Raw genomic sequence first — 20583 nt, 5'->3', positions numbered from 1 at the left:
TGTAGCCCACGGCAGCTGCTACCGCCGCTGGTTGGATTCTCACAAAAGGCAACTAATGTTGACGTCAAGCATAAGTCGTAAAAAAGTTCAGATATAAAATAGAAGCGATGAGATGAAAAGCAGTTTTCAAAAGAAGACGTTTCTTCGTCTAGAACAATAGAGGCTACTAAAGAAGGCCACCAAGTTGACAGATAGCATAAAAAAGTTATTTCTTTACAGCTTAAACAAGGCAGTGAGACAAGCAACATGGGTTCAAACATTACAACACAAAGGAGACACCCCCCCCCCCCCCAGATCGCCCGTGGCGACAGGCAGGTCTGAGCCCCCCCCCCCTCCTCACGACCACCTGTAGCGGCATGCGGGTTCGCCCCCCCCCCAAACGGCCCCACTCCCCCGGGATTAGAACTACAAACCAAGCTAACACGTTGGCGTCGCAGTGGGACTTCCAGAACAGGAAGTGACGGACGGTAACGGAGGGAAACCCTCCAGATCGTTTCCTACCGGGTGTAGGATCGCCGGAGGAGGAGTTGCGTTTTTTTTTTGAAGAAATCCTACATTTACGTAAAAGAAAGAAGGAAGCCATCTGCGTTTTACTCGCCGTGTTAATCAGGACATGGCGCCGTCGTACAGCCCACTTCCTGTGGACCGCAGCGCAATCGGATTGGCCAAGGACCGGGGAGTCCGGACCAATCCGGTATCAGTCTCTGAGAGTGTTAATGTGGGCACAGATCTTGAGGGCGGGACCTAGCTTGATGTTCATGGTGGACATGAGGTGCTCCTCTCTGAGTAGCAGGAGCGCCTGTCCGTCAATCTCCTGGGACAGGAAGTGTGAGCTCAACTCCTCACAGCCTGACAGGAAGCATGAGAGGAAGAGGAGGAGGAAGAGGAGGATGAAGGTGAGAGCGGGGAGGAGGGAAAAGGAGGATGAGTAGAAGAGACAATAAGTCTACAATTCAATATTATAATCAATAACCAGATACAGATAATTACACTGTTAAAAAGACCAAAGACTCAGCCAAGTATGAATATAGTCCCATACACAGACTCCATAATTAGGAGGGTTGTTGTAGTTTAGGAGTATAATCCTTTTTACATTCATTCATTTTATTAGTGTATACATACAAATGAATACAAATCCTATTTATATTTAATATGTTTCTAAATGAAGATGTGTGTTTATAAAGATGGATATGTTTGATATGAAGAGTTGCCGACCTTGCAGAGAGGAAATGAACTGAGACACTTCTGCCACACTCCAGTGGGCAGGGCTAGCAGGGCCGTCCAATGGGAGTGGAGGAGGGGGCGGGGCCTGTGTGCAGGAAGGAGAGTTGGCGGGAGATAGTGACATGGGCTCATCTTCCTCGTCTTCGTCCTCGTCATCTTCTTCCTCGTCGACGCTGGAACCGTCGTCTGATTGGCTAGAGTCTGAGCGGCACTGGGGGGGGGGGGGGGGGGGAAAGATAACATCATGAAACCCCCACCCTACAGATTGCATACATAAGAACGCAGCCTCTCCTTCCTGTTTGAGCCGGTCTGCTCTGGTTCCTGCCTGCAGACCAGGCGGCCCATTGGAGACCCCTGGAGAGAAACAGGGCCCCCACAGCCCTGAGAGACCCCAGAGCCACCTGGACAGGTAACCTCTGAGCCCACCTGGGCAGGTAACCTCTGACCTCACCTGGACAGGTAACCTCTGAGTCCACCTGGGCAGGTAACCTCTGAGCCCACCTGGGCAGGTAACCTCTGACCTCACCTGGACAGGTAACCTCTGAGCCCACCTGGGCAGGTAACCTCTGACCTCACCTGGACAGGTAACCTCTGAGCCCACCTGGGCAGGTAACCTCTGACCTCACCTGGACAGGTAACCTCTGAGCCCACCTGGACAGGTAACCATTGGCCTCACATTAACCTGTGAACTATGTCCTCACCTGAACGGGTGACCTATGTCCTCACATTAACCTGTGAACTATTTCCTCACCTGGATGGGTAACCTATGACCTCGCATTAAGCTGTGACCTATGACCTCACCTGGGCAGGTAGGGCGCGGCCAGCGATCCGTGCGCTGGCGATCTCCGAGCTGGTCCTGTGGGGGACCCGTCTCCTAGCAACCACTCCTTCCCCGTCCGAGTGGTGACCTTGGGGGTGATGATGGCGACCTTGACCCTGGCCGTGACCCTGGCTGTGTTTCAGGCGGAAGCTGACGTTGTACCTGAGGACGATCACAACCAGTTGCTAGGCGACTAGGTGAAGAAATGAGTTGCATGAGGAGTTCTCTACAATGGCTAATTAATAAATGCATCATTTAGCAGATTACTGTGCGTTAATTAGTTGACTATTAATATTATTCTTAAAAGTAAATTGATCACAATTTGAATCAAAAACTGAATCAATACAATATAGAGGTCGTAAGGGGGAAAGGTTGTGGGGGTCAAAGGTTGTAAGGGGCAAAGGTCATGGGGGTCAAAGGTCGTGTGGATAGGGGCTGACCTCTTAGCGCAGGACATGGAGCAGAAGCGGCGGGTTCCTCTGAACTGCCGGGCGGGGGCCAGACTGCCGCAGTACTCACACTTCAACACTAGGGGGCGCCAGAGGGCAGAGGTGAACAGACAGCATAACTTTACATTTACATTTGACATTCAGGGCGTTCAGCAGACACTTTATTCCAAAGCGACTTACAATAAGTCCATTTGTCAGGAGAAAGAAAAACAATATACCTCTGTAAGTACAGTAAGGATGTTCATAGGACCAAGTGCCAAGCACTAACTATCACTAGGTTAACCTATTCCCTATATACAACAAAGATAGCTAGCATAAGATGCTACACCATGCTAAGTGCTGTTTAAGGTTAACTTTACAGCTTCCTTCCAACACAGAACCGTCATGGTGCTTCACACAGACAGGAACAGAAAGGAAGCACTTTTCACAATAGGAGAGAAAAGTAGAGTTTAGAATAATTAGTTTGAGAGTAGAGTAGAATTTAAGGAGCTCTCCAGAGATATACAACGTGTTCCGGTTTAAACTGGTTATTCTGGATTCTGCCCATCGTTATATCAAACTGGGGTTGAAGAGGGTGTCACCTGTTGCTGTGGTTACAGTGTCTGATTGGCTGTTGATGTCTGGACAGTCACTGGTCAATTCCTCCCCGGCTGGCTCCTTCACTGGTCCACAAACCTGTCAATCAAACATATATTTTCTGATTTTGTGCGTTTTAGGCAACAATACAGCTGTCCGTTATCATTATTATAAGTTTTATTCTTGAATTAGACGGAAGCAGAACAGAGATTAACGATCTCTGTCGTTATTTTATAAATGATAAAACAAACTATCAAAAAATACCTTCACAAATAAAGTGGACCAATCAGAGGGACTCACCGGGAATGGCTCCGCCCCTTCCTGTATGACGAAGCCCTCGATAAGGTGAGTGAGCACCTGGGGCTTCACCACCGCCTGGGGGGGGGGTGCCTTCTCCAGCTGGCCGACGCCCACCCGGGTGATGGACAGCGGCAGGGAGGGGGCGGGGGGAGTCAAACCAGGGCCTAGCAGGGGAGAGGGGGAGAGAGATGGGGAGGAAGAGGAGGCAATAAGAAAGGGGGAGGAAGGAGAACAGAGAGGGGGGAGGAAGGGAGGGAGGAGAGAGAGGGGAGGGAGGAGGAGAGAGGGGGGAGGGGGGAGGAGGAGGAGAGGGGGGAGGCGGGAGGGAGTGGGGAGGGAGGAGGAGAGGGGGGAGGAGGAGAGAGAGGGGGGAGGAGGAGGAAGAGAGGGGGGAGGAGGAGGAAGAGAGAGGGGAGGAGGAGAGAGAGAGGGGAGGAGGAGGAAGAGAGGGGGGAGGGAGGAGGAGAGGGGGGAGGCGGGAGGGAGTGGGGGGAGGAGGGGGAAGAGAGGGGGGAGGAGGGGAGGGGGGAGGAGGAGAGAGAGAGGGGGGAGGAGGGGGAAGAGAGGGGGGAGGAGGAGGAAGAGAGGGGGGAGGAGGAGAGAGAGGGGAGGGAGGAGGAGAGAGAGGGGGAGGAGGAGGAAGAGAGGGGGGAGGAGGAGGAAGAGAGGGGGGAGGAGGAGGGAGAGAGGGGAGGAGGAGGAAGAGAGGGGGGAGGGAGGAGGAGAGGGGGGAGGCGGGAGGGAGTGGGGGGAGGAGGGGGAAGAGAGGGGGAGGAGGGGAGGGGGGAGGAGGAGAGAGAGAGGGGGGAGGAGGGGGAAGAGAGGGGGGAGGAGGAGGAAGAGAGGGGGGAGGAGGAGGAAGAGAGGGGGGAGGAGGAGAGAGAGAGGGGAGGGAGGAGGAGAGAGAGGGGGGAGGAGAACAGAGAGGGGGGATGAGGGGAGGGAGGAGAGAGAGGGGGGAGGAGGAGATAGAGGGGGGAGGAGGAGAGAGAGGGGGGAGGAGGAGGGGAGGGGGGAGGAGGAGGAGGAGAGAGTTCCGGTCTTTATCGGGGGTGATGCAGTTGTTTTGGCTAAAGGACCCGTCATGTGACCACAGATCACAGCTGGATTATTGATAATGACTAACAGGTGATCGCTGAGGGTCACGGGGGAAACGACCACAGATCCATGGTTTTACCTGCTTCAACGGCAGTGGTCGAGAGCGCTGACGGAAGATCTCTGATTGGTTGGAGCCGCGCCGGGGCAGGGCCTTCCTCCCCATTGGCCGAGGTGGATTCAGACTTCCTCTTCAACGAGCCAGTCGTCTGCCTCCCCTGGAAACAGTCCCCAAGTGCAGATAGAACCGGACTGAACTCTGCTGCCCTCTAGCGGCCAGAAGAAGCCCAGTGCAGCTTTAAACCAGGGGTTGAGCCAGCAAGGCCTTACTGTACATCTTCAATGTATTACCACCTTATTGTATCATACAAACTTAATAATATATATATATCGTAGTACTCAAAGCCCAGGCTAGCTAACACGAGCTAGCTCCGTACCTGTGTGCTGTGACCTCCCGCCGAGCTGCCATTGGCCGTCACCCCCGGCAACGCTCCCCTCTGGTCGCTGGGCGCCAGGGGAAGGGTCGTGGATGGACGCAGCTGCGAGGAGGACGACGGAGGAGGAAGAGCAGAGGAGGAGGAAGAGGAGGCGCCCACCGGCTGCGAGGAGGATGAGGAGGAGCCGGGTGTCAGGACTCCGTTCTGGCCCCGCCCCCCGCTCTGATTGGCCTGGGGGTGGACATGAGTGACGCGGGCCAACGGCGCCACTTCCTGCGGTGACTGGAGCGCCTTAAGCCCCGCCCCTCGGCACGCCGCGACCCCGCCCTCACGCGAGGCGATGCCCGCCACCACGGTGGGCAGCGGCCCCCCCCGCCCCGCCCCGGGCCTGGGCCAGCGAGCTGCCCAGCGAGCTCTGCCGGGCGCCCACGATCTGCACCGGGATGTGGGGCGGGGCCGGCGGGGGCGTGGCCAGGGAGGAGGGCGGGGCCGGCGGGGGCGTGGCCAGGGAGGAGGGCGGGGCCGGGCGGATGGGCGGCGGCGTGCGTGAGGGCAGCTGGAGGGGGGGCCGGACCCCCTGCGGGCCCTTGGACTGGATGGGGAGGGGCTTCTCGGGGCCCATGGAGGCCTTCTGCAGGGGCTGCACCACCAGGGTCTGGGCCCCCGCCCCCGGCTTCAGGGCCCCCGCCCCCGGCTTCAGGGTCGCCTGGTAACCGTGGGGGGGGGGCACCAGGAGGTGGGTTGCTGTGGCAGCGGCGGTCACCGTGGAGACGGAGCGGGGGCCGTGGAGGAGGAGCTGGGAGAGGGGGACTGAGGGGGAGGCGAGGGGGTGGGCCTTGAGGTGGGCGGGCTGGGGGTAGGAGGGGATCTTGATGTGGGGGAGGGGCTGGGCCCCACCGTGAGAGACTGGGAGGGACACAAACAAAGCATCCCTTTAATAATAATAGCATTCATCACTGGTCTCCCTCTACTGGGCTCTCTTCTGGTCTCACCTGAGTCGGTTTTCTCGAAGGTCTCGGTCTTCACCCCAGGACCCTTAGGGTCCGAGGGTCCTCTCAGAGCCAGGTTCTGGACCTGAAGCAGAGAGACCAGAGTGAGGCTCACACACACACACACACACACACACACACACACACACACACACACACACACACACACACACACACCTGGTCGTTATCTGATTGGATGCCAAAGGAGGAAGTGGCCATCACTTCCTTAATGGGTTGTTGCTGAGCCTGGGGTTGCTGGGTAACGGTTGCCACGGTTGCCGTGTTGCCAGGCATGAAGATGAGCTGGGAGGAGATGGGCGCCCGGAGCGACCGGTTCACCTGAGCAGACACACACCATGACGTCAACGTCAAAGGGTTAAACACACCATAACGTCATCATCAACGAGTTTAACGCCATGACGTCATCATCAAAGGGTTCAACACACCATGACGTCATCATCAAAGAGTTTAACGCCATGACGTCATCATCAAAGGGTTCAACACACCATGACGTCAACATCAAAGGGTTCAACACACCATGACGTCATCATCAAAGAGTTTAACGCCATGACGTCATCATCAAAGGGTTCAACACACCATGACGTCAACGTCAAAGAGTTCAACACACCATGACGTCATCATCAAAGAGTTTAACACCATGACGTCATCATCAAAGAGTTCAACACACCGTGACGTCATCATCAAAGGGTTCAACACACCATGACGTCATCATCAAAGAGTTTAACACCATGACGTCATCATCAAAGAGTTTAACACACCATGACGTCATCAAAGAGTTTAACACCATGACGTCATCATCAAAGAGTTTAGCACACCATGACGTCAACATCAAAGGGTTCAACACACCATGACGTCATCATCAAAGAGTTTAACACCATGACGTCATCATCAAAGAGTTTAACACACCATGACGTCAACATCAAAGGGTTCAACACACCATGACGTCATCATCAAAGGGTTCGACACACCATGACGTCAACATCAAAGGGTTCAACACACCATGACGTCATCATCAAAGAGTTTAACACCATGACGTCATCATCAAAGAGTTTAACACCATGATGTCATCATCAAAGAGTTTAATATCAACTATGACGTCATGGTATTAATAATTAATAATAAAGAGTTTAATATCAACTATGATGTCATGGTATGAATAATGATTAATAGTAAAGAGTTTAATATATAACTATAATGCCATTTATTAATAATAAAGAGCTTAATATTAACTATAATGTCATTTTGTTAATAATATAGAGTTTAATAAACCATGACGTCATCATGGGATCAACTATAATGTCATGGTATTAATAATGATTAATAATAAAGAGTTAAATATATCAACTATAATGTCATTTTATTAATAATGATTAATTATAAAGAGTATAATATCAACTATGATGTCATGGTTTTAATAATGATTAATAATAAATAGTTTAATATAAACTATAATGTCATGGTATTAATAATGATTAATAGTTTACCATCAACTATAATGTCTTTATATATTAATGCATTAATAATAATAGTTTAATAAGGACTAATAACTAAGAGTTTAGTATCAACTAGAATGCCATTAATGTATTAATAATGATTAACAAAGAGTTTAGGATCAACTAGAATGTCGTTAATGTATTAAAAAGGGTTAATAAAGAGTTTAGGATCAACTAGAATGTCATTAATGTATTAATAATGATTAATAAAGAGTTTACTATCAACTAGAATGTCGCTAATGTATTGATAAGGGTTAATAAAGAGTTTACTATCAACTAGAATGTCTTTAATGTATTAATAAGGGTTAATAAAGAGTTTAGGATCAACTAGAATGTCATTAATGTATTAATAAGGGTTGATAAAGAGTTTAGGATCAACTAGAATGTCATTAATGTATTAATAAGGGTTAATAAAGAGTTTAGGATCAACTAGAATGTCATTAATGTATTAATAATGATTAATAAAGAGTTTAGGATCAACTAGAATGTTAATGTATTAATAAGGGTTAATAAAGAGTTTAGAATCAACTAGAATGTCATTAATGTATTAATAAGGATTAATAAAGAGTTTACTATCAACTAGAATGTCGTTAATGTATTAATAAGGGTTAATAAAGAGTTTACTATCAACTAGAATGTCGTTAATGTATTAATAAGGGTTAATAAAGAGTTTAGGATCAACTAGAATGTCATTAATGTATTAATAAGGATTAATAAAGAGTTTACTATCAACTAGAATGTCATTAAAGTATTAATAAGGACTAATAAAGAGTTTACTATCAACTAGAATGTCGTTAATGTATTAATAAGGGTTAATAAAGAGTTTACTATCAACTAGAATGTCATTAAAGTATTAATAAGGACTAATAAAGAGTTTACTATCAACTAGAATGTCGTTAATGTATTAATAAGGGTTAATAAAGAGTTTACTATCAACTAGAATGTCGTTAATGTATTAATAAGGGTTAATAAAGAGTTTAGGATCAACTAGAATGTCATTAATGTATTAATAAGGATTAATAAAGAGTTTACTATCAACTAGAATGTCATTAAAGTATTAATAAGGACTAATAAAGAGTTTACTATCAACTAGAATGTCGTTAATGTATTAATAAGGGTTAATAAAGAGTTTACTATCAACTAGAATGTCATTAAAGTATTAATAAGGACTAATAAAGAGTTTACTATCAACTAGAATGTCGTTAATGTATTAATAAGGGTTAATAAAGAGTTTAGGATCTGACCCTCAGAAACATCTGGCCCTGCCGCCCGGCAGTCCCACTAAGCACCACCGATTGGCTGATGGTTGACGTGGCTGACGGGCCTTGACCAATAGGGCGTGAGCTGGTGATGGCCCCGGCCCCTGAAACGGGAACACTGGACTGGCGGGAGAGAGGAATCCGGACGGTTAGTGGGAACGGATGAACTGGTTCAGCTTTAACCACTACAGTCCACCAGAGTAACCAGTAACATAACCAGTAACATAACCACTACAGTCCACCAGAGTAACCAGTAACATAACCAGTAACATAACCACTACAGTCCACCAGAGTAACCAGTAACATAACCAGTAACATAACCACTACAGTCCACCAGAGTAACCAGTAACATAACCAGTAACATAGCCACTACAGTCCACCAGAGTAACCAGTAACATAACCAGTAAAATAACCACTACAGTCCACCAGAGTAACCAGTAACATAACCAGTAACATAACCATTACAGTCCACCAGAGTAACCAGCAACATAACCAGTAACATAACCACTACAGTCCACCAGAGTAACCAGTAACATAACCAGTAAAATAACCACTACAGTCCACCAGAGTAACCAGTAACATAACCAGTAACATAACCATTACAGTCCACCAGAGTAACCAGCAACATAACCAGTAACATAACCACTACAGTCCACCAGAGTAACCAGTAACATAACCAGTAACATAACCACTACAGTCCACCAGAGTAACCAGTAACATAACCACTACAGTCCACCACAATAACCAGTAACATAACCACTACAGTCCACCAGAGTAACCAGTAACATAACCAGTAACATAACCACTACAGTCCACCAGAGTAACCAGTAACATAACCAGTAACATAACCACTACAGTCCACCAGAGTAACCAGTAACATAACCACTACAGTCCACCACAGTAACCAGTAACATAACCACTACAGTCCACCAGAGTAACCAGTAACATAACCACTACAGTCCACCAGAATAACCAGTAACATAACCACTACAGTCCACCAGAGTAACCAGTAACATAACCAGTAACATAACCACTACAGTCCACCAGAGTAACCAGTAACATAACCACTACAGTCCACCAGAGTAACCAGTAACATAACCAGTAACATAACCACTACAGTCCACCAGAGTAACCAGTAACATAACCAGTAACATAACCATTACAGTCCACCAGAGTAACCAGCAACATAACCAGTAACATAACCACTACAGTCCACCAGAGTAACCAGTAACATAACCAGTAACATAACCATTACAGTCCACCAGAGTAACCAGCAACATAACCAGTAACATAACCACTACAGTCCACCAGAGTAACCAGTAACATAACCAGTAACATAACCACTACAGTCCACCAGAGTAACCAGTAACATAACCAGTAACATAACCACTACAGTCCACCAGAGTAACCAGTAACATAACCACTACAGTCCACCAGAGTAACCAGTAACATAACCACTACAGTCCACCAGAATAACCAGTAACATAACCACTACAGTCCACCAGAGTAACCAGTAACATAACCAGTAACATAACCACTACAGTCCACCAGAGTAACCAGTAACATAACCACTACAGTCCACCAGAGTAACCAGTAACATAACCACTACAGTCCACCAGAGTAACCAGTAACATAACCAGTAACATAACCACTACAGTCCACCAGAGTAACCAGTAACATAACCAGTAACATAACCACTACAGTCCACCAGAATAACCAGTAACATTACCAGTAACATAACCACTACAGTCCACCAGAGTAACCAGTAACATAACCAGTAACATCACCACTACAGTCCACCAGAGTAACCAGTAACATAACCAGTAACATAACCACTACAGTCCACCAGAGTAACCAGTAACATAACAAGTAACATAACCACTACAGTCCAGAGTAACCAGTAACATAACCAGTAACATAACCACTACAGTCCACCAGAGTAACCAGTAACATAACAAGTAACATAACCACTACAGTCCAGAGTAACCAGTAACATAACCAGTAACATAACCACTACAGTCCACCACAGTAACCAGTAACATAACCACTACAGTCCACCAGAGTAACCAGTAACATAACCACTACAGTCCACCAGAATAACCAGTAACATAACCACTACAGTCCACCAGAGTAACCAGTAACATAACCAGTAACATAACCACTACAGTCCACCAGAGTAACCAGTAACATAACCACTACAGTCCACCAGAGTAACCAGTAACATAACCAGTAACATAACCACTACAGTCCACCAGAGTAACCAGTAACATAACCAGTAACATAACCATTACAGTCCACCAGAGTAACCAGCAACATAACCAGTAACATAACCACTACAGTCCACCAGAGTAACCAGTAACATAACCAGTAACATAACCACTACAGTCCACCAGAGTAACCAGTAACATAACCACTACAGTCCACCAGAATAACCAGTAACATAACCACTACAGTCCACCAGAGTAACCAGTAACATAACCAGTAACATAACCACTACAGTCCACCAGAGTAACCAGTAACATAACCAGTAACATAACCACTACAGTCCACCAGAGTAACCAGTAACATAACCACTACAGTCCACCAGAGTAACCAGTAACATAACCACTACAGTCCACCAGAATAACCAGTAACATAACCACTACAGTCCACCAGAGTAACCAGTAACATAACCAGTAACATAACCACTACAGTCCACCAGAGTAACCAGTAACATAACCACTACAGTCCACCAGAGTAACCAGTAACATAACCACTACAGTCCACCAGAGTAACCAGTAACATAACCAGTAACATAACCACTACAGTCCACCAGAGTAACCAGTAACATAACCAGTAACATAACCACTACAGTCCACCAGAGTAACCAGTAACATTACCAGTAACATAACCACTACAGTCCACCAGAGTAACCAGTAACATAACCAGTAACATCACCACTACAGTCCACCAGAGTAACCAGTAACATAACCAGTAACATAACCACTACAGTCCACCAGAGTAACCAGTAACATAACCAGTAACATAACCACTACAGTCCACCAGAGTAACCAGTAACATAACCACTACAGTCCACCAGAGTAACCAGTAACATAACCAGTAACATAACCACTACAGTCCACCAGAGTAACCAGTAACATAACCAGTAACATAACCACTACAGTCCACCAGAGTAACCAGTAACATTACCAGTAACATAACCACTACAGTCCACCAGAGTAACCAGTAACATAACCAGTAACATCACCACTACAGTCCACCAGAGTAACCAGTAACATAACCAGTAACATAACCACTACAGTCCACCAGAGTAACCAGTAACATAACAAGTAACATAACCACTACAGTCCAGAGTAACCAGTAACATAACCAGTAACATAACCACTACAGTCCAGAGTAACCAGTAACATAACCAGTAACATAACCACTACAGTCCACCAGAGTAACCAGTAACATAACCAGTAACATAACCACTACAGTCCACCAGAGTAACCAGTAACATAACCAGTAACATAACCACTACAGTCCACCAGAGTAACCAGTAACATAACCAGTAACATAACCAGTAACATAACCACTACAGTCCACCAGAGTAACCAGTAACATAACCAGTAACATAACCACTACAGTCCACCAGAGTAACCAGTAACATAACCAGTAACATAACCAGTAACATAACCACTACAGTCCACCAGAGTAACCAGTAACATAACCAGTAACAGTAGCACCAGTTAGAGGTCTTATAGCTGGTCAGTAGTGTAGTGTAGAAGTTCTCCCAGTATACTGACAGTGTAGAAGTACTCCCAGTATACTGACAGTGTAGAAGTACTCCCAGTATACTGACAGTGTAGAAGTACTCCCAGTAGTAGATTAGACTGTATAGTAGAAGTGCTAACAGTAATAAAAGCTAACTTACTGCGGTGGTGGTGAGGGGGGAGGAGCTACTGGAGGGACTGGACTGGCGACCAGCAGCTAGACTGGCCTGAGGAGGAGCAGGAGGAGCAGGAGGAGGAGGAGCAGGAGGAGGAGGAGGTCAAACATGTTACACACATCAAACAACAGAAAAAGCAAAGGGAACGTCAGAAAAGCATGATAGCACACCTTTAAGGAGCAGGTAGGGGTTAGACAGTACAGGGTTGAGACAGCACAGGGGTGAGACAGTAGAGGGGTGAGACAGAAGAGGGGTGAGACAGTACAGGGGTTAGACAGTACAGGGGTGAGACAGTAGAGGGGTGAGACAGAAGAGGGGTGAGACAGTACAGGGGTTAGACAGTACAGGGGTGAGACAGAACAGGGGTTAGACAGTAGAGGGGTTAGACAGTACAGGGGTAAGACAGTACAGGGGTTAGACAGTAGAGGGGTGAGACAGTACAGGGGTTAGACAGTACAGGGGTGAGACAGTAGAGGAGTGAGACAGTAGGGGGTGAGACAGTAGAGGGTGAGACAGTAGAGGGTGAGACAGTAGAGGGTGAGACAGTAGAGGGGTGAGACAGTAGAGGGGTGAGCCAGTACAGGGGTTAGACAGTACAGGGGTTAGACAGTACCAGGGTGAGACAGTAGAGGGGTGAGACAGTAGAGGGGTGAGACAGTAGAGGGGTGAGACAGTACAGGGGTTAGACAGTACAGGGGTGAGATAGTACAGGGGTGAGACAGTAGAGGAGTGAGACAGTAGGGGGTGAGACAGTAGAGGGTGAGACAGTAGAGGGTGAGACAGTAGAGGGTGAGACAGTAGAGGGGTGAGACAGTAGAGGGGTGAGCCAGTACAGGGGTTAGACAGTACAGGGGTGAGACAGTAGAGGGGTGAGACAGTAGAGGGGTGAGACAGTAGAGGGGTGAGACAGTACCGGGGTGAGACAGTACCGGGGTGAGACAGTAGAGGGGTGAGACAGTACAGGGGTTAGACAGTACAGGGGTGAGATAGTACAGGGGTGAGACAGTAGAGGAGTGAGACAGTAGGGGGTGAGACAGTAGAGGGTGAGACAGTAGAGGGTGAGACAGTAGAGGGTGAGACAGTAGAGGGGTGAGCCAGTAGAGGGGTGAGCCAGTACAGGGGTTAGACAGTACAGGGGTTAGACAGTACCGGGGTGAGACAGTAGAGGGGTGAGACAGTAGAGGGGTGAGACAGTAGAGGGGTGAGACAGTACCGGGGTGAGACAGTAGAGGGGTGAGACAGTACAGGGGTTAGACAGTACAGGGGTGAGATAGTACAGGGGTGAGACAGTAGAGGAGTGAGACAGTAGGGGGTGAGACAGTAGAGGGTGAGACAGTAGAGGGTGAGACAGTAGAGGGGTGAGACAGTAGAGGGGTGAGCCAGTACAGGGGTTAGACAGTACAGGGGTTAGACAGTACCAGGGTGAGACAGTAGAGGGGTGAGACAGTAGAGGGGTGAGACAGTACCGGGGTGAGACAGTAGAGGGGTGAGACAGTAGAGGGGTGAGACCTGCTGCAGGCTGTGGAGCTGGGCGTTGTTGATCTGCTGCTGCAGCATCAGCTGCTGGAAGTACTGGGCGGCGTTCGGCTGCCTCTGTAGCGCCTGCAGCGCCTGCATATCACACACGTTATATACATTATACATATCACACACGTTATATACATTATACATATCACACACGTTATATACATTATACATATCACACACGTTATATACATATCACACACGTTATATACATTATACATATCACACACGTTATATACATTATACATATCACACACGTTATATACATTATACATATCACACACGTTATATACATATCACACACGTTATATACATATCACACACGTTATATACATTATACATATCACACACGTTATATACATTATACATATCACACGTTATATACATATCACACACGTTATATACATTATACATATCACACACGTTATATACATTATACATATCACACACGTTATATACATTATACATATCACACACGTTATATACATTATACATATCACACACGTTATATACATATCACACACGTTATATACATTAGATACATATCACACACGTTATATACATTAGATACATATCACACATACGTTATATACATTAGATACATATCACACATACGTTATATACATTAGATACATATTACACATACGTTATATACATTAGATACATATTACACATACGTTACATACATTAGATACATATTACACATACGTTACATACATTAGATACATATTACACATACGTTATATACATATGATATATATTACACATACGTTACATACATTAGATACATATTACACATACGTTATATACATTAGATACATATTACACATAAACTACATACATTAAATACATATTACACATACGTTATATACATTAGATACATATTATACATACTTTAGATATATATTATACACTATAAACATACTGCATCATACATAGTAGACATTATGATCGCTTTCGAACATTTATTTTATAGTTACACATATCGTAAAATAAGGGCCACACATACACACACACACACACACACACACACACACACACTCTCTCTGCAGCAGGTGAATAATGTTTAGTGCTCCAGTGATCACGGATCAGTGACCGGCTGATGAGACTGACGCTAGAATGCAAACACATCAACAATATATACGTCATTGTCACACACACATACACACACACACACACACACACACACACACACACACACACACACACACACACACACACACACACAGACCGCGTCCATCACCTGTACGGCCTGTCTCTCGTACAGCGACATTGAGTTCATGGGAGAGGGTCTCGCGGCGGTCCCGGACACCGCGCCCCCAGCGGGGGGGGCGGGCTGCTGGCTGGGGTCCCCGTCCGTCTCCATCGCTGCTGCAGAGGGAACACACAACCTGTCAATCACCCACGACCCGTCGATCACTCACGCCGGACGGGGAACTCCGCCCGCAGCAGGGTCCGTCCCGCCGGTCACCCCGACGGTAGTGAATCCCGGTATGAGGCCCAGGTCGAGCCTGAGCCGTTCAGCCATCACAGACACCCTACATACATCCTCCATACATCATCAATCCATCCATCACTCATCACTCATCCGTCGATAGCTCGCGGTGCACGCAGCGTCGCTCTCCCTAAAGCCTCCTGAACACAGGACGGTACCGGACCTTCAGACCCGCTGAGGTCTTCCGTGGACCGGGAGCACCTAGTCGGTGCTCCCGGTCCACGGAAGACCTCACAGGCCCTCGGCGGGTCCCCAGGAGCAGGGGGGACGAGGAACGGGGGGGGGGGGGGACGACGACGACACAGGAGCGTGCTCCCCCCTTTCTAGCCTGCAGCTCGCGGACGGTCTGACGGTCCTTACCGTCCAACGGCACCGAGAGAAGATCCAGTCGTCCCTGGAGGGCCGCCCTCCTCCTGGTGGTTCGGTTGGACGGACTCAGCTCGGCTTAAACAGCCGGCGACGGGTTCCGAAGCGATGCTTTTTAATATTTTGCATAAATGTACAGCTGATGTGACGCCACGCCCCCTTCTCCTCCCTGGGACACGCCTTTTCCGGCGCGACGCGATGACGCACCACGTTGCCGTAAGTCACAGAGAAGCTTATATCGATTTTATATATTATATATTATAATTATATATGATTATTTAAATTATGTAGCAGTAGGGTATGGTCAATGTTTTTCATTATTTGAACCAAATACGTTTCCTTCCTAATATATTATCAAATGACTATCTATTACTATGAATTATACTTCATGTTAGTATGGAAGAATATATGTAGCAAAATTCAAATGGAAATGCAATTAATAAGTCATTACATTATGCAATTGACAATTCATTATTCAATTTAATAATGTCATTTGAAAAATCGTTGCAAATTGCATTGCCATTTGAATTTTGCTACATGCTTCCATATGTTAGATCCAATTAATAAAGAAACGGATTAAAATCCAAGAAAGCACGTACACGGGGTCTTGCCGTATGATATATATATATATATATATATTTATTTATTTAACAACATTATATACAGACACCAGTGAGACAGAGCGGTTCAGCTACCGTGCGTTGACTCTCCTCATTGCTCTTCCTGCCTGTCGGCGAGACGCCATCACCCCCTCAACAGACCCATCAACGAACCCCTCAACAAACCCCTCAACAGACCCCTCAACAGACCCCTCAACAAACCCCTCAACAAACCCCTCAACATACCCCTCAACAAACCCCTCAACAAACCCCTCAACAAACCCACCAACAAACCCCTTAACAGACCCCTCAACAAACCCCTCAACAAACCTGATGCAAACCTGATGACCTTAACCTGGGTGAACCACCTAGGTTAATGTCCTTAACCAACATGCTAATATCTAAGGGGGTTAGATGGTTAAGGGCCTTAGCCTGAGGGTTAAGGTCCTTAACCAACATGCTAATCTCTAAGGGGGTTAGATGGTTAAGGGCCTTAGCCTGAGGGTTAAGGTCCTTAACCAACATGCTAATCACTAAGGGGGTTAGATGGTTAAGGACCTTAGCCCCTCCCACCCCGGCGCCATGACGACACCATCCCCGACTGAAACCCAACGGAGCCGTTTAAACGTTACGCTCAAAGCGTCATCCATCTTCATCATCATTGTCATCATCATCATCATCATCATCATCATCATCATCATCATCGTCACCGTCTCTAATGCATCATGGGAGGCGGGCGGCAGGAAGCAGAGGAACGGATCAAACACACAAAAACACAAACAGACAAACACACCGCACGATGGGCCAGCACAAACAGCAGCGCCACCAAAAAGGCCAAACACTCGGACACTTGTGACGGAGAGCTGGGGACGGAGAGAACCCGCGGCCAGCAGGGGACCGAACCAACGCGGCCCGGCTCCGTCCCCGCTGTTGCTAGGTGATGTGATTCTGGACCAATTGTCGTTTTAGGATGCCGGAGGTTGCCGTGGTTACTGTTCCGAAAATAGGCTGTGGTTTTGTCTTGATTTGATCAGGTTTGTATTTCGGCCATTTAACACATTAAAACCACCCAGCATGCATCTGGAAGTGGCGGTCAACATGTGAGAAAGACATTGGTGTTTGTGTGTGTGTGTGTGTGTGTGTGTGTGTGTGTGTGTGTAACCAGTGTCTGTAGCCAGTGTGTGTAACACGTGTGTGTAGCCAGCGTGTGTAACCACTGTGTGTAGGGGCAGTGTGAAGTAACATGGTGATTGGACTGAAGGGCACAGGTTGACCACCACAACACATCACAACATCAACAACCACAGGAACATCAAGCCCTCCCCTGCTCAAAATACCCATCTTAAAATGGATTCTCTGGACACTTCTACACAGAATGACTGGGGTAAGACTGTACAGAGACAGGCCATTAAGGAGCAGGTAGGGGTTAGACAGTACAGAGACAGGTCATTAAGGAGCATGTAGGGGTAAGACGGTACAGAGACAGGTCATTAAGGAGCAGGTAGGGGTTAGACAGTACAGAGACAGGTCATTAAGGAGCAGGTAGGGGTAAGACTGTACAGAGACAGGTCATTAAGGAGCAGGTAGGGGTTAGACAGTAGAGAGACAGGTCATTAAGGAGCAGGTAGGGGTTAGACAGTATAGAGACAGGTCATTAAGGAGCAGGTAGGGGTAAGACAGTACAGAGACAGGTCATTAAGGAGCAGGTAGGGGTTAGACAGTACAGAGACAGGCCATTAAGGAGCAGGTAGGGGTTAGACAGTACAGAGACAGGTCATTAAGGAGCAGGTAGGGGTTGGACAGTACAGAGACAGGTCATTAAGGAGCAGGTAGGGGTTGGACAGTACAGAGACAGGTCATTAAGGAGCAGGTAGGGGTTAGACAGTACAGAGACAGGTCATTAAGGAGCAGGTAGGGGTTAGACAGTACTGAGACAGGTCATTAAGGAGCAGGTAGGGGTTAGACAGTACAGAGACAGGTTGTTAGGAGCAGGTAGGGGTTAGACAGTTAGAAAAACAGTTTTCATACGTTTTAAATATGAATTCATTTGTTAAGATGGATACTTTTTTCCTAAGGGAAGCCCATAATATCAATGAAATATATAGCTATTTAAATCAACAGATCAATACATAAAATCATCAAAGTGCAGTGAAGATGAAATGTACTTTAACCTACATAACACTCGTGGCCAGGACACAGAATTTCAATAATTCATTCATTCACAAACCAAACTAGCGAAGAAGCCATCGGTCGTTACAACAAAACGCCACCAGGCACTGGGACTCCACAATAAGAGCCCTGAGACTCCACAATAAGAGCGCTGAGACTCCACAAAAAGAGCGCTGGGACTCCACAATTAGAGGGCAGGGACTCCACAATAAGAGCACTGAGACTCCACAATAAGAGCGCAGAGGCTCCACAATAAGAGCACTGGGACTCCACAATAAGAGCCCTGAGACTCCACAATAAGAGCGCTGAGACTCCACAATAAGAGCACTCGGACTCCACAATAAGAGCGCGTAAACCTTGCATGTGTAAACCTGTCAGGGCTGGCCACAGATCCAACCCCGTGGACACGTGATGACACAGGCCTACATGTGAACTCCCTCCTAAAGGTGCTTCCAACGCACCCCTCTTTGGTGGACGGCCTTTCCAGAAGGTTCCTCTTGTTAAACAGAAGAGACCCAGAGTCCACAATACTATCACTACACTACACGGCTGGGAGGAATACTGGCCTCTGATTGGTCAGACTGTTGAGTCGAACGGCCTTTTGATGAGCGGAAGCGATAAACCCGTTATATGAATCAGTACATTGATTTGTTTGTAGTTCCAGAGGATTGATTTCTTCAGTGCGTTGCCGTCAAATGAGCGGGTGAACACACAGCGGTCGCAGTGACCTCTGACCCCTGGTGATTATCCTCATAAGGTCATTATCCCTGACCCAACCATATTCCTGATTCAGCTCAATCCAGGGCCAGATCCCTGAGTCATTCTGCTTATGCATGTTAAGTTCCTACTGTGATTACATGTGATTTCTTAGTCCAGGCCTGATTTAAATCAAAAATACTTCCACTCACAGGAAATATAGCTTCCTAATGCTAACATGAAGTGACGTTTCCCAATGCTAACCAGGCTGATTTAAAGCTGCCACTACGCCATCTCGTGATGACACTCTCACTCACTCTCTCTCTCTCGCTCTCTCTGATCTTTCTATATATTTGAAGCTCGCCCGTCCAGGTATATACATAATAAAGCTCTTATCCTATTTTCTCCAGCAAAGATGGCTATTGCACTTTGCCCTCTTCCTATTAGTGACATCACAAGTGGGTGTGTCCGATTAGACGTAAAATGAGTATATGGGCCAACCAGTTGGTATGGTCCACTGGGTGAACTGGTAAGCTGATCCATCATTTACTGGGTGGAAACTTGGCTAGCAATAGTTAGCATTAACAGCTATCTTACGCTACACTTTGCGTTAACATGGTTACTTTAGTTCAGATGGTGGAAGGAGGACTGGATGCTATTCCCCTCCTAACAGAACCAGCCATGTAGCTCCACCACAGACTAGCACACATGCTAATCCAACATTAACATCCCACTGCCTGCGGAGGTTAAGGGTGAGGCAGTCGAGGCTAACCGGGGGGGGGGGGCATGTAGAGGCTTCCCTATGCTAACAGAGGTTCCCTGTTTCTCTCATCAGATAAGGCCCGGAGCCGCTGGTTCCCTTCAACCTGCACAGATGAACCTTTCACCTGCCAAACCATCGCTTCCCTTGAACATAATTAATAATATAATATAACACTGGCACAACGTCAAACTGTATATAAAATCACCAGTGTGGAATACATAAAACATACAGCTATAATCGATGCTAGGATGTCCTTAGCTTGAGCATCTAGATCCATCCATACTAATAGTGTTTTAATAACGAGTGTCGAAGCTTCTACCGGGAGACCTACCAGGATCTAGATGTTTTGAGAGGAGCAGGCTATGGCAGGCTGAAGA

The 20583-nt window shown here is 47.0% G+C and overlaps 1 protein-coding gene across 1 annotated transcript; it reads right to left on the bottom strand.

Moving 5' to 3' along the window:
• Positions 1-407: 407 nt before the first annotated feature.
• On the bottom strand, positions 408-16091 carry LOC307085365 (polyhomeotic-like protein 1). The gene is given in 16 exon segments (XM_079750144.1): positions 408-849; positions 1216-1435; positions 2026-2206; positions 2485-2572; positions 3075-3168; positions 3370-3533; positions 4547-4682; positions 4902-5265; positions 5267-5807; positions 5894-5975; positions 6068-6229; positions 8649-8786; positions 12580-12645; positions 14104-14205; positions 15362-15489; positions 15974-16091. Coding segments are annotated over 15 exon segments (2613 nt in total). The 5' UTR covers positions 15485-15489; positions 15974-16091; the 3' UTR covers positions 408-697.
• Positions 16092-20583: the final 4492 nt, after the last annotated feature.

This window comes from Pollachius pollachius, assembly GCF_949987615.1.
Source record: "Pollachius pollachius genome assembly, chromosome: 13".
Taxonomy (NCBI): Eukaryota; Metazoa; Chordata; class Actinopteri; order Gadiformes; family Gadidae; genus Pollachius; species Pollachius pollachius.
This window is presented reverse-complemented; position numbering and strand designations above follow the sequence as displayed.